This window comes from Hypomesus transpacificus, chromosome 13 (genome assembly GCF_021917145.1).
Source record: "Hypomesus transpacificus isolate Combined female chromosome 13, fHypTra1, whole genome shotgun sequence".
Taxonomy (NCBI): domain Eukaryota; kingdom Metazoa; phylum Chordata; class Actinopteri; order Osmeriformes; family Osmeridae; genus Hypomesus; species Hypomesus transpacificus.
In genome coordinates this window covers 14754262-14768972 of record NC_061072.1, presented here as the reverse complement: position 1 = coordinate 14768972, position 14711 = coordinate 14754262, and the positions used below count along the sequence as shown (strand labels likewise).

Here is a 14711-nt window from a genome sequence, read left to right as displayed (position 1 = left end):
AAGAATCAGAGCTGGGACTGTCTTATGAGTGTAACACAGACCACAAGGCCCTAACAGCTTAATGCGCAAAATATGTATTCCACACATTCCACCCGGTTTGTTCCTTCTTTTTGAGCAATGCCGCTACAGGCTGTTCACTCAGGAAATGGAAATGTTGGAATGGAACGGACTCCTTTTGTAAACGTTGGGTCATCGTGAGTGTTGACTTCCTGCATGATAAACTTTCCATCTTCTGCTAGAACAAACAGAAATAACTTCATAATTGGTTTCGAATTCGAAATTGTGATTTTCCTGCTTGCAGATGTAATGAATGCTCACAGAGACTGGAATGACTGGATCCAAGCGCAGAGCGCAGGGGTATTGATTAGAACAAAAAGGGAAATTAAACTAAATCTGGTACAGGTACAAAATAGGACAGACGTTTTCCAAACAAGACAATACTTGCAAACAGGTTAGTAGGTTTGGTATGGTGGCAAACAGCAAACAATAACTCACAAAGGACAGGGTGTGAATGAACAGGTTAAGTAGTGGCAGTAAGTGGCAGGGGGGAACAGGTGATTTGACTAATGGGAGGGGTGCGTTTCCCAGCCTTGTGGGAAGGTTGCAGAGGAGACCTTCCAACAGACAAACACTCCTTTTCACAATGTTGTAAACAACCTACTACACACATGGTGCCTTGTTGGGTGGGCCACAATTCCTTCTGCGACATCAAAAGTTTGACAGGAAGCTTATCTTCATCTGCACCTGTACATGTTGTATACAGAGGGTTGAATCGTTTCTGAGGAACAAGGCTAGTCCACCCTGGCACTCCCCAACCAGAGTGAGTCAGACCGAACAGAGGACAGCCCCAAATACCTTCTCCCACAGGCGCTGCTCAGGGCATACCCGTCCGCACTCTCACACATGCTGTGAGTCACGAGGCTGACCGCACCGCTGGCTGCTGGGAAACGACCCCTGGCCGCCTCCCACAACAGCATTTGTGTACACCATTGCCCAGACAACGGCAGGAATGATGAGTGACCGAGAGAAAGACAGACCCCGGGTTGGAGCAGGTCCAACATTTCTTCTACTCGACAGAACGGTTGTTTAGATTTACTGATTATACAATGACTTGTGGTTTTGGCACAGTACAACCCACAAGTCAGTATTTTAAGCAATACGTGTAGACCCTCTTAGATATCAGTAGAAAGTCATATATCCATCTATTAGTTATCTTAGGGCAGGGATACTTGTACATGACTACGTTTTTACTGTCTTATCAGTGCCCTAGCTTATGATGAACCTTCAGAATTTCTTATCAGTACCCTAGCTTAGGATGAACCTCCAGAAGAGAAACATTATTAAATACCTGGAATTCCATGTCCGTTTTGTGTCTAAGGTTTCCATGAGAACCAAACAAAGTGTGGTGAAATTTCATACGTATGAGTAACTTATAGCCGGCTTTCCTGCGTGATTACGCATGCTGTCTCGTGGAGATATATTGGGAACCCTCTGTCTGTCAACGAGGGGACACTCCCTGACGTAGCGACGCGCGCTGGGCGTTGTCTTTCCATAATGAGAAACTTTATAACAGCAGCGCAAGCCCTGGCATCAATTTAGTGAGCGGGACCTCAGACAGACAGAGGGACTACACGAGGACTGTTGGGGAACTTAGTTTTGACAGTTTTGCTTAAACCTTTTTGGCTGTGTGGAATAACAATCACTCGTAAGTAAGTAAGCATAAGTATTTGTTGTGTACGAAATGTTTATGCAAGATAATATAACTGTCATGCATACAATATGTGGTTTAGTATCCTGTACATATGCATACAATATGTGGTGCTGACTGCTAAAATGAACCGGGCTACAGTAGTCTACTCGTTCGGTTGAGCGACTGCGAGCCGCTCACGCTACAGGCTACTGCACAACTTTAAATCCGAAAAAAATAGCATTGAGTTGTTGCTGTTAAATTATTCCTATACCATCATTTCATTGACAATCTACAAAATTAACTTGATCCTGCATTCTTTTAAAGAAGTGCATGAACCTTCAACCTGCAGAACCACGATTCGATATGTTTTAACATCTGATTATATAGGGATGGGCGTTCAGCAAAAAACAGTGCATTGTTATTTCTGTGATTTCCAAAGTCATGGTTTTGGGGGAGAAAATTGGTCCATTATTTGGCGAATGTAGGCTGTGTTTTAAATATGCTTTAATTTAGCGCTTCTGAACTATAGCCTAAATATAATCTAATTTTCCGTAATGGAAATAAAACCGCATATTTTCAGAACAATTTTACACATTACAAGACCACTAAAAGTTAATACAGGCTGGACATAAACACTTTTACTTTTAGAACTGTCGTATCTGAGTGGCATTCCACGGTCCAGATAAGATTTCGCAAACGGCGCTGCAGCGTGTTAGGGAGTGGGTACTACAACGACACACCCATGTCGCACTAATCTGAAACACCGACTCTGCTCTTCATTTATGTCCAGCTCCTCTTGAAAGATGCTGCTGTTACTACTCGGAATCATCATCCTGCATGTTGCAGCCCTGGTTCTGCTGTTCGTGTCAACAATTGTCAGCGTGAGTAATTCATGTAACCAATGTAGACATGGATGCTTATCTCTTATCTCTCTAACTGTAAGGCTATGTAGACATTTACACAATATGTCAAACATCACACATACCTGGATTTCAAATGAAACAACAATGTTTCATTTGTGTTTCAATCTCATTTTAAAGTTGACATTTCTCTTTTTCCTAAACTGTGTGTACTCTTTGTTAAAGGTTTGGACAACTGAGAACACGTACACTTCAGACTTGTGGACTAACTGCACTACCTCAAGTGGCAGATACCACTGTGACCCTGCATCTAGCGGAGGTAAGAGGCTGACCCTCGGTCCTGCTACCCATGTTCCCCTGGCATTCTCTCCAGAATCTGTGAATGGTCGTGGTCTTGTCTGAAAGCATAAACACTCAGGAAAAGCACATTCTTGCCCATATTGTATTCTCACATTCGACTTACGGTACAGTAACTGCCGTCTATGTTGAGGTAGCCGAGCAGGGCCTGCACTTTGGTACACTTCTGCCCCAATGCTACTCTCCTGTTTACCACGCTCTGGTGGGCGTGTCTCGTGCGCTGCGTCGCTAGGCTGCCATCTAGGGTTGAGAATGTGAACCTGCAAGTGAGAGCTCTCATTTCATAGGCTCGCCCCTGTATAAATAGTCATGGTGTGATGTCCATATTCAGGCCCTGTGTTGTGGAGTCCGTAGTGGAGGGAAAGAGGTTTAGGGGGGTACAGGGTGGGGCGCTGCTGGGTATTTCAAGTGATCTATGTGCCCGTGTGTGTATGTTTATATGCATGTGTGCTTGTGTGTGTGTGTGTGTGTGCGCACATGCAGGGAGGCCTTGGACCACCTTATGCAGAACATGGTGTGCTAATAACCCCAGCCACACCCATGTAGAGTAGAGGAGAGGGAGAGGGAGAAAGGGAGGGAGAGGGAGGGAGAGGGAGGGAGAGAGGGAGGGGGAGAGGGGGAGAGGGAGAGGAAGAGAGGGTGAGAGAGGGAGGGAGGGAGGGAGAGAAAGAGAGAGAGTGAGAGAGAGAGCAGCTGTGGACTGAGACAGATTTAGATCCCGACCTAACTGCTTGGATAGTGAGAGAAACCAGGCAGCAGCTCACTGTGTCGTTATGTCACCATCCAGGCCCTGCTCCTGAGCTATGCGTGTGTACAACATAACAAAGAATGAACTTTGAAAAAAAACTTTAATAATCACTCAGATGAAAATATATAGTACATTCCTGGTGCTAAATGAACACTGACATTTGCTTTGTACTAAAGCGCAGGCATCTGTTTTGTAACCTGTCTTAATCTGTCTTTTCAGAACAATACGTGCGTGTACGATTGTCAAACGCTAATCTTGTTCAGAAGTTACCCCGGTCAAAGCAGTGCAGGAGGTTTTTCAGCCCTATCAGGTTGTGACCGGTGCATGCTTAGCGATGATGTCATGTGTCTAGAATGAGCTGTCCAGGCCACGCCAGAGCCGTGTGCTGTGTCACTGAGACAGGGCCGGTTTGTTTGCCTCGCTCTTATTACACCTCTGACGCACCCTGTGTTCAAGACCGTGCGCTGGCATCAGCAGAGGAGGAGAGGGGAGGAGGAGGGGAAGATTGTGGCGTTTGGTGGCCACGTGGAGCCACGCCTTATGTCCACAGGTTGGCAGCCATGCTGGGCTAACGCTACGCCCCCGACCATGAGGGGTGCGGAACTGGGCCGATGTGCGTCTGGACTCTATGTACAGGCTGTTTAGACTCGGAGGGTGTGTCGGAGCCATGGAGGTTTGAACCTTGTTGTTTTCATTGTGGAGAATGAGAAGAGGAGAGTTGATTGGCAGAGTTGGCACATGGCAGCAGCTCTCCTGGGGAATTTACTCCCAAAACATATTGCATGAAAATCTTCAATCAAATGGTTTCGTTGATGCGTCCGCCCAAACGAAGCCCGCTCTGGCCCATGTACCGGATGAAGTCGTTCACTCGAGCCACGCGATAATGACTCGTCGCACCACCCAAGCAAACAGCTGAGTTTTGCTGTAAGAACTCGCTCTCCTGAAAACCAGTGTTCACACTGTGACTCGCCAGAGAAGATGCTACGCAAATAGAGCCGGCAGGAAACAATCCTTCATCTTCCTGTTCCACATACTGTACTTCCAGAATGGTGGCTTTGCAGTGAATAAACATGGAATGCGGGTCATTGTACCATTGTCTGTGAATAGACTCTGCAGCCAGGATTGACTGCGAGGAGTTTGACGCTCCGGTCCGTGAACTGAGATATTTCGGGCCCAGAACTTTCGACGTCAAAGCAGGAAATGGCCCGTGTGACATATGCGCTGCCGGTTTGCCGACAGGAAGGAAGAGAGCACGTCTGTTTATCTCCACACAGATGTGACAATGTATTTATAGGTGAGCATATTACTAATGCCAAACCAACAGAAGGCATTTTAGGGTATTGTTTAACAATGGATTCCTGTATGACATCCACTTGGTGTTACATCCTTTTGACAAGGGCATTGGTGACTGTGCTTCTGGTTCTGGACCAAGGCTGTGGCCTGTGGATTTGGGCTTGGTGGTCGAGTCCGATTTCCCTGGATGGAGCTTGAGACGCATCATTGTTTGGTCTGGGGAATGACTCAATAAACTAAAAAAATGAACCCAATAAGTCAAGCAGTAGTTTTTCAGGAGACGATTTACGATGATTGTTTCATAACTGGATGTTGACCGAACATGTAATGAATAATCATCGGGTGTTTATGGTACACAGTGCTTCTGGTCTTCTTATCTAACCTGAAAAGAACCCTGGTAATCTCCAGAAGCCTCGGTAATAACAATAACAACTCCTATGATGATTCACATCACTGGAGCTTGACCAAAGTCACAGACACCTGTTAGGGGGACATGAGAGTGTCTTCGACTCAGAAGCAGAGGCCCCGCCTGTGTGGGAAGTGTTGGTTGGCTGACCTTATGAGCCTGCCATGGTGGCAGGTGTGTTTTCAACCTAAGCAGATGAGCTGGAGAGAATCCCCAGTATCCCCCCTCCCCCCTTCCACACACACACACACACACACACACACACACACACACACACACACACACACACACACACGCAACTCCCATTCCGTGCAGACAAGAAATAGACCCACTTCTAAATCCTGGGATTCCAAGGCTGCCAAGCACCCCCCCCCCCCCCCCCCCACAACCCTTTCGTAGAGACACAGGAGCAGGGACACTGCCCATCAGTCCAGGTGACTGAAGGGTTAACCTGGTGTTGGGGGGGGGGTGGAGGAGAGGGGGGAGGAATAGAAAAGGAGAGGATCAATATTTTAGGCTAAGTGTCTGAGGGTTCTGTAGACTCCCAACGCTGCTTTCCGGAACAGGATACCTTGGCACCATTGCGGCGGATCCATTAAGGCTTCCAGGAAGAACAGGCCTCAGTGTTGCCATTTTCCGAGCTGCAGGTCCTCCCAGGTCATTTTAGTCAAACTCGCCCGGACAGATACCTGGAGGACTGGCTGCTTGGAAAGTGACCCTGTCACAACCAAACTGATTTTGTGACCGGGTAAAATGTCATTACCAAGGCTGAATTGTTGTTGCATTTGTAAATATTTTTTTTTTCCTCTCTCCCCCTCTCTCTATGTCTCTTTCTCTATGTCTCTCTCTCTATGTCTCTCTCTCAATGTCTCTCTATCTCTCTCTCTCTCTCTCTCTCTCTCTCTCTCTCTCTCTCTCTCTCTCTCTCAGAGTGGATCCAGGCAGTTCAGGCCCTGATGATCCTCTCCATCATCTTCAGCCTCCTGTCTCTCTTCATGTTCTTCTGCCAGCTCTTCACCCTGCAGAAGGGCGGACGCTTCTTCCTTACCGGAATCTTCCAGATCCTGGCCAGTAAGTAAATGGCAATCTGCTGCCACGGCAACCACCCAAACACACAGAGACATCTTTGTTGTCGTCGAAGGGTATCAGTTCAAACTATTTGCCAGCCCAGAGTACACACACACACACACGTACAAGACAATTAGACAGCGTTGCATCAATTGAGGCATTGTGAGTATTGTGTGTGTGACAGCTTATTCTGTCTTGTCCTGGTGAAGGAGTGGAGGGACTGGCAGTCTGCTGCACCCTCCACACCCCAGACAGGCAGACAGACAGGGAAAACCTGAGGGAGGGCCTAACACAAAGGCCGGCGCTCAGGTGCCCACTCACCCCATGGGGGTGGGCACGGTGCCACTCGCTCCAGCTCAAATGTCAGGACTGCAGGCCCCCCCCCCCTTCGCCCGCCTCCCGACCTCCTCCAATACAGAACAGACAACTCATAATGACACAGGGGGAATTTGATCTGAAGTCACAAACAAGGGATAATTTGATGTTCTATTTTCTCTCCTCACCTCACCTCTCTTCCCACTCCTCCTCTCCTTTCCTGACCTCTCCTCCTCCTCTCTTCTCTTCTTCTCTTCTCCTCTCCTCCTCTGCTCTCCTCCTCCTCCTCGTCCTCCTCCTCTCCTCCTCTTCTCTTCTCTCCTCTCCTCCTCTCCTCCTCTCCTCACCTCACCTCTCTCCTCTCCTCTCTTCTCTTCTCTTCTCTTCTCTCCTCCTCCTCTCCACCTCACCTCACCTCACCTCTCTTCTCTCCTCTCCTCTCCTCTCCTCCTCTCCTCCTCTCCACCTCACCTCTCTTCTTCTCTCCTCTTCTCTTCTCTCCTCCTCTCCACCTCACCTCTCTTCTCCTCTCCTCTGCTCTCCTCTCCCCCAGGCTTGTTTGTGATGAGCGGGGCCATCATCTACACGGTGATGAATCCAGAGTGGGTGCCCGAGACCTCATCCTTCGGCTTCTCCTACATCCTGGCCTGGGTGGCGTTCCCCCTGGCTTTCATCAGCGGACTCATCTACGTTATCTTGAGAAAGCGAGAATGAGACCCCCCCCCGCCCCCTCTCCCCGGCCCCTCCAGAAGAATAGATCCCCCCCCTCCTCCCCCAAACCCACCGGTGTCCCTCCACACGGGCAAGACCCACCCTGATCCCAACGAGGGTGACTGACACAACACAGCCACGCAAAACCCACACGGAAACAATCCACAGTGTCTGAATTTGAAGATGTATATAGTATCTATGGTTTAAAACCTATTTATAACACTTTTTACATACGTGTACATAGTATTGTTGTGTTGCTCTGTCAATGGAGATACTCAAGCTTTTTTTGTTTCAGCTGATAAAGTGCCTAAGTATTTGTTTGTAATGACAGAAAATTAGACGTTTGATTTTAATCTGTTTTGGTAATCTAACAACGGATTGGTAGAAAAAAAAATATGTTTTTGAAGTATTTTAATCAAAGTGCATGTATAAAATAGAAAGCTAGGACGTGTTTGTATTACCGAGCTTGCTTTACAAATGGAAGACTGACGACAACCAAAGAGGTTTCAATCTAACCACTCGACCCGGGCTCTGTTTGTGAAATGACAAGTTTTAGCTTTTTTATTTTCATTATTTTTGTATTTCTTAATTTCAAAAGATGGTGCTATGTATTTACCATTCCTATTACTGATAGCAATCATTTAGCGTCATTATGCGGTCGTTAAAAAACCTAAGTTCTGTCATGAAGTAACATAACTTGAGAGTCAGTGATAGACTTCAGAGAGTTGGATGTAGACTTGACTGTAATGCCAAACTGTACTTGGGCTTGTTGGTCTCCAGACATTGCTAATGTACAATCTGAAACTGAATTATTTGATGGAATCATCAGAATGGTCAGGATCGAACCCAAACGTGTTGAACTATGACTCTCATAGGGGGATGAGAACCACACACCATCCGGGATCGTCTGCCCAATCGGAACTACTGTCACTCATCACCATGGTGACGGTGACAGGGTCCTGTTTGGGCTGGATCCACAGTCACGGTAAACGTTGCGTGCTGTCTCCAAGAACACTAAAGACAGCTGGGGTCTTTGCTGCCCTAGCTACACTGATGTAGGCTTCCATACAGCTTAACATAACTACCACAAACCTCACATGCAGTCAAACAGCCCTGACTGACGGGAAAACGGAAGGAAAAGACAAGCAGGGTGCAGTTTTGTTACAAAATTGTCTGTTTCACATACTTGAAGTTTGACTTGCTGCGGCCACTGCCCACTGAAATGCCGAATTTTAATTTCTTTTTTTTGTTGGTAAATACTTCTATTGATGTCATGTTAGTAATATCACGTCTACGACAGTCCAGTATGAATTCAATAAAACAACCAAAGCTTCTAAAATGGACATGCGTCTGCTCACAGTGTTTGATCGTGTATTCCTCTGCATTTAGTGAGAGTTCGCATTAACACCGTGCTGTGCCAGAATAAACGTGACCCTTCTCTGGGTCCTTGCCCGTTGGCTAATAGTCTTGCAACCCAGGTGTGTCTGAAGGCCTGTATTTACCCAGTGTATCTGTGGTTTGTCACGGATACAGCAGTTATGTGACCAGAGTCACAGGCCGTGGCCTCAGGCGTGACAGGGCCACCAGCTCACAGTCCTTGCCATCCTACTGCTCATGTGACACTTTCACCTCTGGACACCACTCGTACACTGCTGGGGGCATTCAGCTGGCGACTGTTGACGTCTCCCGTGAGATGAATAGCTTAGATGTAAGAGGTGTCATAACCTAGAGACAGATTGACCTGTATCTGTCTACTCTTTCTCTGATTCACAGTCTTGCCTTGGTCTAATACTGTGTGTATAAAAACTGAGCTCGAAGACACCTCTGTGTCTTTAAAAGAAGACTTCTCTCTGTACCAAAGCTTTGCTCGTTTTAACCAATAAAGTTTCAAATAATGGCTATGTATCTCATTTGTTGCTTTTAACTGCTGATTGGTTTTCAAATACAGCTACAAGATGATTTCTGCAGAGGGGGTTGGAAGGTCAAACAAAACAATCAGCATCACTGCATGAACGTGACAAAGCAGAATAATAAACTCAGAAAGTCAGTAAATGAATGTAAACCATGTTTTGAATTATATTCTTTTTACATTTGAAAGCAATTGGTCTACATTTGATTTGCAAGTCAAATACAAGTATTAGTAGGCCTATACATTTTTTAGGTGGGGTGATACAGAAAGAGGAAAACATTTCAAAAAAGATTGTTTTACATTCTCACATAGAAATTACTGTTCCAAAGCAACTTACTGGAAATCAATCCATGAAAGAGGACTCCACTAGAAGACTGGAATCTTGCTGCGAGTCTGAAAGGTCACACTGACCCACTGTCTCTCCTCCAAACATATTTGAAATTGCTCTGGGTGAAACAAGGTCACTGCATTTTACAGTCGTGCGTTGAGCGCCATCTTGTGGCAAAAGATGCTCATAACAGGACAAATACCTTGTTTTTTACGCTGTTGAGCAGGCGTAGACTACCACCTTGTGGTGAGCTGTGAGTATTACTGTATTTAGCCATTTTCTTGGAACTAATGCGTTTTGGTGACTAGACGTAAGGCGGAGGATTTACCAAATTTCTCCCCTGAGATTCACAGATCATTTTGTCTTATTGAAGTGCGTTAGAGGTCATTAACTCAGCTAGTGATCATTAGACTGACTGGAGCAGTGTGAGGGGGGGGGGAGAAGCCCAGTCATTTGCATGAATGTGTGCTGTAAACCTCTCTAATGGGATCAGCGATTTTGCTTACGGGACCGCCTCCATCAGCCCTCCGTCAGACTAATGAACGCTCCTCCTCTGTTGTCTCATTATGGAGGGTTTATGGCCTCACTACGCCCCCCACCCCCCCCACACACACACACACACACACAAACAACACACGCACAGATCCATGTCTTTACAGGATGGTTTGAGACAGATGAAAGGGGAAGTTGGGGGAGAGTAGGGCGAGGAGAGAGAGAGAGAGAGTAATGACAAGACAAATGGGCTCCATCGCTGGTGAAAACACTTGGGTGTTTTACTCTGGTGAGAGTCGGCTTCAGGGACTGGAGCGTGAGGCTGAGAGCGTGAGGCTGGAGCGAGAGGCTGAGAGCTGGGTCAGAGAGGGCTACGAGAGCTAGCCACGCCACTGGAGCTAGCTATGCCACTGGAGCTAGCCACGCCACTGGAAGTCAAACGAGCCAACTGCTTCTGTTAAAGGGAGGTGATGGCGGGATGAGAATATGCTGCTCATCTCCGTCTCTCCACGATCACTGAAGGGGGGGAGGGAGTGTCACTGTCACTGTAATCTGATTGGACAGAGATGAAGGCCCGTGTGCACTGCAACAGACTAGACAGACACCAGACACACAGGTCACGTGACCATCATGGTGTTGTGTTTTGAGTCCATCTGAGACAATGGTCTGGCCATGTCACATTATGTATGTGATGATGACAGAGCAACACCGAATGACATGACTCGGAGCAACACTTGATATTCCATGCAGCATTAATGAAGGCGAATCCTTGGGGACACAGGACCCCCAAACAGGGACTCATTTTCCCATGATATCTCTCAATGACTGCAACCAAACTCAATCTTGAACCATATATTGAATATAAATAACAGAAGAGACACAATACTTTCTCAGAGTAAGTAAAAAAGAATCTAATCGGCACGTTTATTTGTGTAAGCATTTTTGAAAATCTCTACTCACCTCTATACCGAAAGGAGTACACACAGGATTGATATCAACTACTCTACGTTTCCATCTCCCACTGCTGGGCTGTGATCGTTCCGGGTCACTGTCAAGAACAAGACTGAGAAATAATCACTTTTCCCCCATTTAATGTCCCGCCCTCCCTTTGCTGTCCCAGGGTAGCCCACCCCAATGCCTCCCCCCCCCCAACCACCACCACCTTCCTTCCCACATTCACACACACACACAAACACACACACACGCACACACACACACACTCACTCCATCCGCCCCTTCTCTGTCGGGAAGATATTTTACTAATTTCTGGAACACAATAAGACGAGACAAACAAAAGGTCCGCCTTCATCTGTCAGGCCTCCTTCGGGGGCCGCGGGTGGAGGAGGGGCCGCGGTGGAGGAGGGGCCGCGGTGGAGGAGGGGCCGCGGTGGAGGAGGGGCCGCGGTGACAGCTCTGACATCACCAGACCGTCGGGGTGCGACGCAACGCACGCAATTAAGGCTTATGAATGTAAATAGGTTTTCTTTTGGGGGGATGGGGGCGGACTGGGGGCAAGAGGTGGGGAGTGGGGGTCTGAGAGGGGGGTACAGGCTGGGGGTGGGAGGGTCAGGGGGGTAGGAGGAGGGCCCCGCCTCTGGCCCGTCACCATCTGCCTGCAATCAGCAGCCCTGGTACCTCTCCCACAGGCTCATTTGTAGCTTTAAATATCTTCTGTCTTCATTAAAAACATGCCAGAGTGAAAGGTCTGGAGGGGCAAGCATGTGCAACCACCATGTGTAACTGGCTAAGATTAGAAACACTCTGGGATCTGACCTCTCGTGCTTTAACCTGAGCCTGCAAACCAGCATGTGGTGGTGCTCCGGCGCACACTCACGGCATAAACCAGCCATGCATGCACTGCATGCATGCAAACTGACACACACGCATGCACACACACACACACACCTACATTGCATGTCATACATCCATGCACATTTCACGTGCTGTAACCTGAGCCTGCGAACCAGCACATGTATGTCCAACCTCAGATCCAGCCTCAGATCCAGCCCCAGCCTCAGCCTTCTGCCCAATGTTCAGCCTCGGCCCCTGCCTAAGTCCTCGGCCCTAGCCTTAGCCCTAGCCCGACCCCCAGTCCAGCAGTAAAGATCAACATGGGCAACCCGTTTTTTCCCCAAACTCCTTAGTTGAACAATCCATCATCTGTCGTGAAAGGAATGGGCCCACGTCTTGTTGAAACTGCCCCCTTCCCCCCCAGCCCGAGGCCCCCACCACCTCCTGGGCCCCACCAGCCTAACCTCAAGGTCACATCTGAGTCCAAGGTCATCGTAACACACATCTGACCTCTGACCTTTGGGGCGTCCATCACCTCCTTGGCATAAAGGCCACACTGGGGTTTGATGAAGTCTGGGACTAAATCAACTTCTCCCTGCATCATCCATCAGCATCTCACTCACACACTCACACACTCACACACACACACACACACACACAGTGAGGCCGGAGCCGGTATGATTTGATTGACGATGAAAAGGAAAAGTGTGTGTGTGTGTGTGTGAGGCAACCCAGTCAGAGCAACAGTGGCCATTCAGCTGATACAGGAAGTAGACACTCGCAGTTCATACGCACAGGTCAGTGCGTGACTCAAACGTTCCGGAATGTACCTTCAGCAGCTGGGGAACATCATCACTGCTATGATATCCGACGGATAAATATGGAGTAGGTGTCCCTCTCTGTGAAACACAAGAGCCTTCGCTCAGACACGGGGGCGTTCTCGGCCGTTTGAAGCGCGGGAGTCGTTAAAAGAGATCAACGGGCCCCCCTTCCTCGAGGCCCCTCCCCCCGACGACCCCCACATCCGTAGAGCAGGGGCAGGCGGCGACAGACGTGTTGCCGTGCCAACGAGCGGGCGCCCGCGCGTGAAGGGCACAGCCGCTCCGTGCCACGCAGGGCGGGGGGGGGGGGGAAAGGGCGCCCCCCTGCTGTGAAGGGCGAACAGGTCCACTTTGAAGAGACATTCCGCTCTGTTCGGAATCTCTCAGGGCTATATGGAGCTGATCGCGCTGGCTCGCCGCCCTCGTTCGTTCTAGCCGGGAGTGGGTTTGCCGCCAATGCACTCTGTATCCCTGCTATTTGGCTGACGGGCACGCGCACATTTGTGCGGCACACGCACACACACACACAGACAGATGCATATCTCAACAGGATGGTTTGAGACAGATGAAAGGGGGAGGGAGGGGCGAGTGCGTAAAAGGAAAAGAGAGAGTGAGAGAGCGAGAGAGAGAGAGAGAGAGAGAGAGAGAGAGAGAGAGAGAGAGAGAGAGAGAGCAAAAAAAGAAAAGAGAAAAGAGAAAAGAGAAAAGAGAAAGAAAGGGGAGAGGGTGAGCGAGAGAGGAAGAGACAAGGAAAAGAAAAAGAGAGAGAGGGAGAGAGAGAGCGCGCAGTCACAGGCCCATCATTGTGCGGGCAGAGCAAGAGCCAGAAGCAAGAGCCAGAGGTTGACTGACCCAAAGACAGAGCAGCCTCTCTGGGCCCAGTGAAGCACGGTCCTGGATGGACAGGCCCAGGGCCGAGGGACTGACAGGCTTTTTATGAGGGCCTGGCACATTCCTGTCTCCAGAACTGTCTCCCATCGGTCAGACATTCTCCAAGGGATGTGGAGCTCTCATTCACTTTAACAGAGCTGATCTGAGGACCCCATTCATTGGAGGGATGTGAAAATGCTTTTTACGATCTATGCCCTTTCTCTCTCTCGCTCCCTCTTGGCCTCTCTCTCACATACATACACACACACACACGCAGACAAAGAGAGCGAGAGACATAAATATATGAGTAATGACATGAAGTAACCACAACATTGGACTCTGTGCCCTGTGTGCATGGGCGTGTCTGTGCGTGTGGATTTGCACATGGACCTGCCTCTCTCACAGCACCTCTCTGCTGCCTCACATGGACCTGCCTCTCTCACAGCACCTCTCTGCTGCCTCACATGGACCTGCCTCTCTCACAGCACCTCTCTGCTGCCTCACATGGACCTGCCTCTCTCACAGCACCTCTCTGCTGCCTCACATGGACCTGCCTCTCTTACAGCATTACTCTGCTACCTCACATGGACCTGCCTTTCTTACAGCACCTCTCTGCTGCCTCACATGGACCTGCCTCTCTCACAGCACCTCTCTGCTGCCTCACATGGACCTGCCTCTCTCACAGCACCTCTCTGCTGCCTCACATGGACCTGCCTCTCTTACAGCATTACTCTGCTACCTCACATGGACCTGCCTCTCTTACAGCACCTCTCTGCTGCCTCACATGAACCAATACAAAAGCATTTTTAATCAAAAATGGTATAACATTAATATCCAGACTTACACTTGCTACAAAAAGAAAAATAGTTTTTTAAAGGTTTAAAACCTTGTACACTGAGGAGAGCGGCGTGTCTGGTCCTTTGGTGCCAAGCGATCCTCTACAACACTGCCCCTCTCTGGAGAGTTAGTGAAAGCACACGTAACATGTCTGCAATGATTTGACAAATGCAGGTTTAAATAACAGGAAGTTCCAGACCCATCCAAGGTTAGGA

General features: G+C 48.5%; 1 protein-coding gene across 2 annotated transcripts; it reads left to right on the top strand.

Moving 5' to 3' along the window:
* The first annotated feature begins 1572 nt into the window (after nucleotides 1-1572).
* pmp22b (peripheral myelin protein 22b) lies at nucleotides 1573-8791 on the top strand. 2 transcript variants are annotated; one of them, XM_047032589.1, is made up of 5 exons: nucleotides 1573-1705; nucleotides 2481-2571; nucleotides 2776-2869; nucleotides 6285-6425; nucleotides 7291-8791. In XM_047032589.1, exons 2-5 carry the CDS (start codon nucleotides 2494-2496, stop codon nucleotides 7449-7451), a joined length of 474 nt encoding a protein of 157 aa, XP_046888545.1. In that variant the 5' UTR covers nucleotides 1573-1705; nucleotides 2481-2493; the 3' UTR covers nucleotides 7452-8791. The 2 variants fall into 2 exon arrangements, with proteins under 2 accessions (XP_046888545.1, XP_046888544.1); XM_047032588.1 differs by having other exon boundaries at nucleotides 1573-1709.
* The last annotated feature ends 5920 nt before the right edge of the window (nucleotides 8792-14711 follow it).